General features: G+C 41.0%; 2 protein-coding genes across 8 annotated transcripts in view; one reads left to right on the forward strand and one right to left on the reverse strand.

The window, feature by feature from the left end:
• The window catches only part of LOC109830238 (glycerophosphodiester phosphodiesterase GDPD4), an 8565-nt gene continuing 1432 nt past the window's right edge, over positions 273 to 7405 (forward strand). For 3 of the 7 annotated variants that reach the window (XM_020397447.1, XM_020397449.1, XM_020397448.1), the window contains exons 1-6: positions 273 to 512; positions 589 to 675; positions 6069 to 6166; positions 6289 to 6349; positions 6945 to 7025; positions 7130 to 7222. In XM_020397447.1, coding sequence (XP_020253036.1) covers positions 321 to 512; positions 589 to 675; positions 6069 to 6166; positions 6289 to 6349; positions 6945 to 7025; positions 7130 to 7222 — 612 coding nt within the window. In that variant the 5' untranslated portion in view covers positions 273 to 320. Of the gene's footprint in view, positions 513 to 588; positions 676 to 1373; positions 1905 to 6068; positions 6167 to 6284; positions 6350 to 6944; positions 7026 to 7129; positions 7223 to 7405 lie in introns of those variants that run through there. The other 4 variants (XM_020397446.1, XM_020397451.1, XM_020397450.1 and 1 more) reach the window with 4 other exon arrangements.
• On the reverse strand, positions 2186 to 4008 carry LOC109830240 (glutathione S-transferase T3-like). Its single transcript, XM_020397453.1, has 2 exons — positions 3343 to 4008; positions 2186 to 3255 (listed from the first exon to the last, which is right to left on the reverse strand). The coding sequence occupies exons 1-2, from the start codon at positions 3793 to 3795 to the stop codon at positions 2773 to 2775; spliced, it is 936 nt and encodes a 311-aa protein (XP_020253042.1). The 5' UTR covers positions 3796 to 4008; the 3' UTR covers positions 2186 to 2772.

The raw sequence follows: 7405 nt of genomic DNA on the forward strand, positions 1-7405 counted from the left end.
TTTGAAAATTTATCCTTTTTCCAGTGAAAATTGTCGGTTCATACTTTTAAGGGATTTTTCTAACAAAATCTTATATTTAAAGGGAAATTTCTGATAACCCCTGAACTTAAGGGGGTTTTCTGATATTTTGGAAGTCATGGGGTTATTTGACAACCATCCAACGGTGTGGGGTTTTTTTTCCAATATTGGATAAGTAAACTTTGGAGTGTTATATGTAAATTATACTTAGTTAGGGACTTTATTGAACAGTCCAGGTAGCGTAGTCTAACCCTCGTCATTCCCAAGAGATCTGCAACAAATCAACCAAAGAAAAACATCAGATGAGAAGGCTTGGCGTCGTCCCAAATCAATGGCGGCGCCTTCGCCCTCCGCTCCTCCCTTCGACAAAAAGAAAGCTCCCTTTTACAAAAACCCCCTCCAAGAAACTCATACTCAAATATATCCCCTTCCTCGTCGTTCTCGCTCTCCTCCCTCCGATCTTCTTCCATTTGCGCCTCAAAAGATTCCAACAGGTCAGTGCTCGCTTTTCAAAACCCTAGAAGTTTGATCTTGTTTCTGATTCGGGAACTAATGTTTGCATTGGTGTAGATGAGGTTGAAGAAATGTCGATGGGTGGAGAATCCGCCTCTAGTTTGTGCTCATGGTGGGGATTCCAGCAAAGCAGCTCCCAACACTGTAAGCAATTTTATTTTATTTTGCTTTATTTGAATGTTATTTATTGCGATCGATTGTTAGCTAAATCCCCTCCTTTAGAGCAAGTCCAGCAAGCTCCCAGTTAGGAGTCCTAGTCATCAAGCTCTCAAGAGCTCTCAAGCAATTTGGTATAAAAAATTATAAAAATAGGCCTTGGGAGCATCTCCTTATTTTATGGAGCTCCAACAAGCTCCTAGTTAGGAGCTCCAACAATATCAAAAAAACCCCTCTTCTATTTTAATATTTTACCCATTACTTTTAATTATATTTAAACCTCTTGTATTTTATTTCTAACCGTTGGATACGGTCTTCGAGGGAGCGCACACGGTCTTCGAGGTAACCCGCGGCTTTCGAGGGTACGCACACGGTCTTCGAGGTAACGCACACGGTCTTCGAGGGTACGCACACGGTCTTCGAGGTAACGCACACGGTCTTCGAGGTAACTCGCGGTCTTCGAGGGAACGCACACGGTCTTCGAGGTAGCTCGCGGTCTTCGAGGTTGGGCACGAACTTCGAGGTATCGCAAACTTTGACCGTCAACCGACTGATTCCTATAAAATTCGATGCCTTCTCACCTCAACCCATCGTCTCCCAGAACAAAATGTCTAGCTCATCTAGCTCAAGCGATGATGAAATGATGAAGACGTTCTTTTTTATGGGAGCTGCTGTCGTCGAGGAAGAAGAACAAGGGAAAGGTTCAACTTCAGTTCAACACAAAAGACGTACCGTGCTCCATCGATACCGACTGGAAGGCCACAATCGGTTGTTCCAAGATTATTTTGCTGACACACCAACATATCCTCTTCATTATTTTCGTCGAAGATTCAGAATGTCGCGTTCGTTATTCCTTCGAATCCACGACGCTGTCGTCGAACATGACAAGTACTTCGTCCAAAAGAGGAATGGTGCTGGACAGTTAGGACTATCTAGCCTTCAAAAGATTACTGCAGCTATGCGGATGCTCGCATATGGAGCATCCGCTGACGCCGTTGACGACTACGTTCGGATCGGTAAAAGTACGTCGCTTGAGAGCGTGAAGAGGTTCGTTCGATCGATTATCAACATCTTTGGGGAGGAATACCTTCGTTCACCGACTAATGAAGACGTTGCACGCCTGCTCGAGGAAGGCTCACAACGAGGTTTTCCTGGTATGCTTGGGAGCATCGACTGCATGCACTGGGTATGGAAGAACTGTCCAACCGCCTGGCAAGGTATGTATACTGGGCATTTTCATGAACCTACAATTATTTTGGAGGCCGTAGCTAGCAAAGATCTTTGGATATGGCATGCCTTCTTTGGACTGCCGGGGTCTCACAATGACCTCAATGTGCTACATCGTTCACCGGTTTTCGCACAACTTGCGGAGGGAAGAGCTTCACCATGCAACTATACTGTTAATGGCCACGAGTACAATATGGGATACTATCTCGCCGACGGGATTTACCCAGAGTGGTCCACATTAGTGAAGACTATTCCAGCACCACGAGGAAACAAGCATAAATACTTTGCTCAACAACAAGAGAGCGCAAGAAAAGATGTTGAGCGAGCTTTTGGCGTGTTGCAAGCTCGATTTGCGATTGTTCGTGGACCAGGACGTTTCTGGCAACCTAGTGTGCTGAAAGACATCATGACAGCTTGCATCATAATGCATAACATGATCGTTGAAGATGAACGAGATTGTCAATTGGACAACAACTTCGACTTTAATGATTCGATACCAGTCGTTGAACCTTCTCATGTGCAGACGGTGCCTCTAACTGAGTTCATCCAAAATCATCATCGGATCAGGAACACGCAAACACACAAATCACTAAAGAATGATTTGATCGAGCATCTGTGGCAGCTCAAGGGATCCATCGACGAGGATTAAGTTTCTTTATGTCTAATGTAATTTCAGCAAAGAAGTTCGAGTTGTTGTACTACGCCAATTTTCTTTTCAATGAAGTAGTTGTTTTCATTAAATGCCAAAATTTTCAACTTCAAGTAGAATCATAAATCTAATACAAGATAATTAGGAAGAACTAATTAGGATGCGATGCGAGTACAATCATAAATCTAATACAAGATAATATATGATAATTAGGAAGAATCCTTGGACATCCACCTCTCCAATATCTCTGCCTGACGCATTTCAAAGTATTGTCGTTGAACTGAATTGAGTGTTGAGAGATCCATCTTCATGATATCGTCATCTTGTTTCTTCTGTTTTAGATCCATTTTTTGATTGGTGGTTTGCTTCATCCACGCGAAAGCCTCTCCCATGATGGACGTAGCGGACTCAGAGTTTTCCACATTTTGTTTCCTCTTGAGCTTTGCCGCTTTCCTCCCTTCAGGCCTTACTACCACATCATCCGAGTCAATGTTCAACCCGATGGGGGTCGTTGGCATGGAATTGTTTGGTGAGGAATCAGAGGTAGCGATTCTTCTCGGCTGTGATCGAATCTTATTGTAAGATTCCATTTGTTGGATCCACTTTTGATGATGACGCAACTCAACCCAGCAATGGTCAAACACGAATGACTTACCATAAAGAGATTGGTATAATTCTTTTACTTCTGCAGTCTACACAAGAGTTAATTTTAGAATAATCAAACATAATTAAACATATTGAATCTGAGCAAAAATAATCAAACATAATTAAATATTTACCTGGTCAATAATTCCCGTACCAGATCTTTGTCTTCCTTCAATCTGAGCAACGCACCCGCAGAACTTGTTGACGGACAGTTGAATCGTTGACCAACGATGCATCATTTGGTTTGGCGTGCGGCTCGTTGGATCGGTGGAGTATAGGATAAAATAGTCGTTAGCTCGGTGCCAAAACTTATCTTTGTGTTGCCCCGTACCTTGGATGGCGTCTTGGCTCGTGTTCAGCCAAGCAGACACAAGAAGCTTATCCTCGTGGACAGTCCAATTTTCGGACCGCGTGTAAGCCTTCTTCTTCTTTGTGGTCGGTGTTTCTTGGGATGACACTTGTTGTGTTGCGGATTGCGATAACTCGATGGGGTTACCTTCTTCTACGACTTCTGTATAGAACGGCGGGTATAAGGTCGATCCTTCACCGGCAAGGAGGTGCGAATAATAGTTTTGTGAGGGATCCATGAGATTTGTAATTTGATAGGGATGATTTGTGAGAGAGTTGAGTGGGATGATTTGTGAATTGAATTGGGATGAATTTATAGATGAATTTTTACAACAGTAAATTTTCCAACAGCCTGATTTTTTAACGGCTATATTTTCACAACGTCAAATTTTCCAACGGCTGCATTTTCACAACGTTCGGATTTTTATCAACTCACAATTTCAACGAAAATTTCACAACTCAAAGTTTTCACCTCAACAACAGACCCAACCCCAATTCGTAGACATTAAAAAAATTGAACTTCATCTTTCTCCCTTCGACAATCGACATCATCTCCGCCATCTCCGCCATCATCTCCGCCATCATCCATCATCTCCGCCATCATCTCCGCCATCAGTCTCCGATCCCAACCGCGGCCTTCGTCGACATCATCTCCGCCATCTCCGCCATCATCTCCGCCATCATCCATCATCTAAGCCATCATCTCCGATTTCTGGATTTGGAGGGGTTTTTTTGTAAATCGAAACCCAGTTGGGAGCTCCCAAGCGCTCCACAAATTTGTGGAGCGCTTGGGAGCTCCCAACTGGGTTTCGATTTACAAAAAAACCCCTCCAATCCCAAGCGATCCACAAATTTGTGGAGCGCTTGGGAGCTCCGAAGCTCTCCACCGCCACGTCGGATCTTGGGAGCGGGCTGGGAGCGATTCGGAGCCTGCTGGAGGGGGTGAAGCAGGAGACCTTGGCCACGTCGGATCTTGGGAGCGGGCTTGGGAGCTTGCTGCCCATGCTCTTAGGAAGTAGGTCGCGCCAATTATTAGATAAGCTATAAATTACAAGAGAACACATTCATAGGACAAATTTTCAAAAGAGACCTTTTTGATTTTTTATTTGTAAAAAACAACCCATTTTCAAAATATTTGTAAAAACCGACCTGGTTTCAGCCTCAGCGCTGAAACCTTAGCAGTTTTTAATTAAGCTGCTAAACTTCACGGGAGTTCAACTCCCGTGAAGTTTCACAGTTCAAAAAAAAAATTTAAACTGTGAAACTTCACGGGAGTTCAACTCCCGTGAAGTTTCGGAAACTTTTTTTCAAAAACCGACCTGGTTTTAGCGCTGAGGCTGAAACCAGATCGGTTTTTGCAAATATCCTAGAAACAGGTCGTTTTTTGCAAATAAAAGCTGAAATGGGACGGTTTTGAAAATTTGTCCCACATTCATATGTACGAGAAAGTCTCCAGTGGGATCATTGAACCTCGTAATTCGTGCACTGATCAATGTATACCATCCCTTGGTTAATTGAACTTCGTATGATCCAAGGGCTGATATCCCTTGGGTGCACATTTGATGTCATGGACCGGGGTCCATACGATACTTTCTCCATATGTACCTTGTTTTTTTAAAGAAACCCCTTTGTCTAAAAAGTTAAAATTAGAAACCCTCATTTAGGATCATTAATGGCACTGTTGGTTTCCTCCTTTCAACTCTAAAAAAACTGTGGATTAAGTGCGAACGGCTGCACAAATGCATGAAGAATAAATGTTCTGACTTTTTTCATTAACAATCGTAGATAAATGGGTTTTTTGTTGAACTTTTTAGCTGGGAAGATTTCTTGAAAAATAATGTATAGATAAAGGGGTTTGTTGTAATTTACCCTAAATAAAATTTCCAGCTAATAATTCATGCTAAAAGACACTAAAAGGTTACGATTGTAGCATGTATAAGATTTGTGTCGATGCCTAAAAGAAAAGATTCAACTAATTGTTACCTGAACCATAAGATATCCATAATATTCCGAATGTGTTTCAATGTGTATCAAAATTTTCTGATTTCTGACTATATACCTTTCAGTAAGGAATCCACAAACTCGTCATTTCTAAATCAAGAACTGCATTCGTTAACTGTAAAATGTTGAAATCAACTAATTAGAGCTCCCACAACTGTGTTTGAACTCCTTGTCACAGCTAAAGCAACGCAAGCTGCCTAATCTAGAACATCTCCAGATTACCACAGGCTGCCAAAATCAATAGATCTATAGATTTCTGTTGAATTATTTGCATTTTTTATAAACAATTAACATAAATCTTAAATCTTGCAGAGTAGTTCTTATATAAAATTTCCTGAATGCCAAAGAAATTATAATTGCAACTGAATACCTATAATTTTGCACATAGACCTACTAGATTTTAGTATCCATAGTCAACATAATTGACTCCTTCGATAAAATATAAAATCAGCTGACTGACAATTAGAAAATTGAGATAGTACTGAAAGTCTTTTTTTCTTTGTGCGAACAGATGGATGCATATCGCATTGCAATTGATTCTCATGTGGATTGCATTGAGATTGATGTCTCTCGTTCACTCGATGGTGAATTGTTTGCGCTTCACGACAGGTAGCTCTTATTTTCACGTGTAGTTATAATGTTGTTAATGGCAATAATCAGTGTTTAAATATTGTTCACTTGTGATTAATTCTTGAGTCCCATCTGGATCTGATTCTGATAATGACAGGCAGGGATCTACAGAGGATGTCGGGTAATGGTACTGCGAAAGTCGGTTACATGAGCAAGAATGAGGTGAGAGCCCTTTTCTTCCCACCTGTCAAATGCAGCATAATAAATTACTCAAGGCAATGCAAGAAATAGAAATGTAACGCCTACTCCAAATTAAAAAAGGCCAAGAGGGGGTTTCTTTTTTAGTGTGGGTGTAGAATTCTTTTATGCACCTGTAGAATGCTCTTCATGGCTCAACCATTTATCGAACTGAGGGCAGTAAGAGTCAGCAGGTGGGTGTGATCTTCTCGAGAAAGACTTTTCCATAAATACAAATGATGGGCCTTCTTCTCACTTAATTTCTAACTGTAGGTGTTATATTTCCTTTTAATACATAGCTGAGAGGTTATTCTCTATCATCTAGCATCCATTGTGTATTTGGATATTCTACATGGTGGTTGTCACTGTTTATATTGAAGCGTGCTGATAATATCCACACTGTTTGCAATCATCTAATCATTTTCATTTTTCCTTGGTAATTGTCTATATATGATACTATTTTTTTCCATGTCACTTTGTGGTATATAAGATTTAAAGAATAAGGTCAACTTTTTACTGTGAGTTCAATAGTTTAATTACCGAACCAACTATCACGTCTTTTTTGCTTGTAAGGGTATAGATAAAGGAACTGGATGCGAGCTTCCTGTTACAATCAGAGTTTGGCAACCAAAAAGTGCCCACCATCGATGATGCTTTAGGGGTAATCTATTTTGAATCCTCTCTGATGATATGCTGCATCAGTCATTAGCTACTCATTATCCCTAATTTAATTATTGATCCATAACATGGTGATATCTCTTGCAGTTGGTGTCACAATCGGTAAGGCAGGTGGTTCTTGATGTCAAAGTTGGGCCTCCCTCATATGAGAAAGGCTTAGCAAATGATATATTGTCTGTGGTTAGTATCATTTCTTTCCAGAGTAGATGTAACGGATTATATGCAATATTTTACATACTAAATAATATGTTTCTGCTTTGCTGCTTTCCGAGTTTTTTTCAACCTCTATTATGGTCTCTGCACTCTCAGTTTGCTGGTCTCACATAATATCTGGTCACCTGACATTAGGCAATTTGCCACTTT

The sequence above is a fragment of the Asparagus officinalis genome, chromosome 2, assembly GCF_001876935.1.
Source record: "Asparagus officinalis chromosome 2, Aspof.V1, whole genome shotgun sequence".
NCBI classification, from domain to species: domain Eukaryota; kingdom Viridiplantae; phylum Streptophyta; class Magnoliopsida; order Asparagales; family Asparagaceae; genus Asparagus; species Asparagus officinalis.

Excerpts from the sequence above, each read along its gene's own strand:
- LOC109830240 (XM_020397453.1), bottom strand. The coding sequence starts at position 3,795 with ATGGATCCCTCACAAAACTATTATTCGCACCTCCTTGCCGGTGAAGGA. Across the intron at positions 3,256-3,342 it reads GTACGGGAATTATTGACCAG|ACTGCAGAAGTAAAAGAATT; the intron begins GTAAATATTTAA and ends ACTCTTGTGTAG.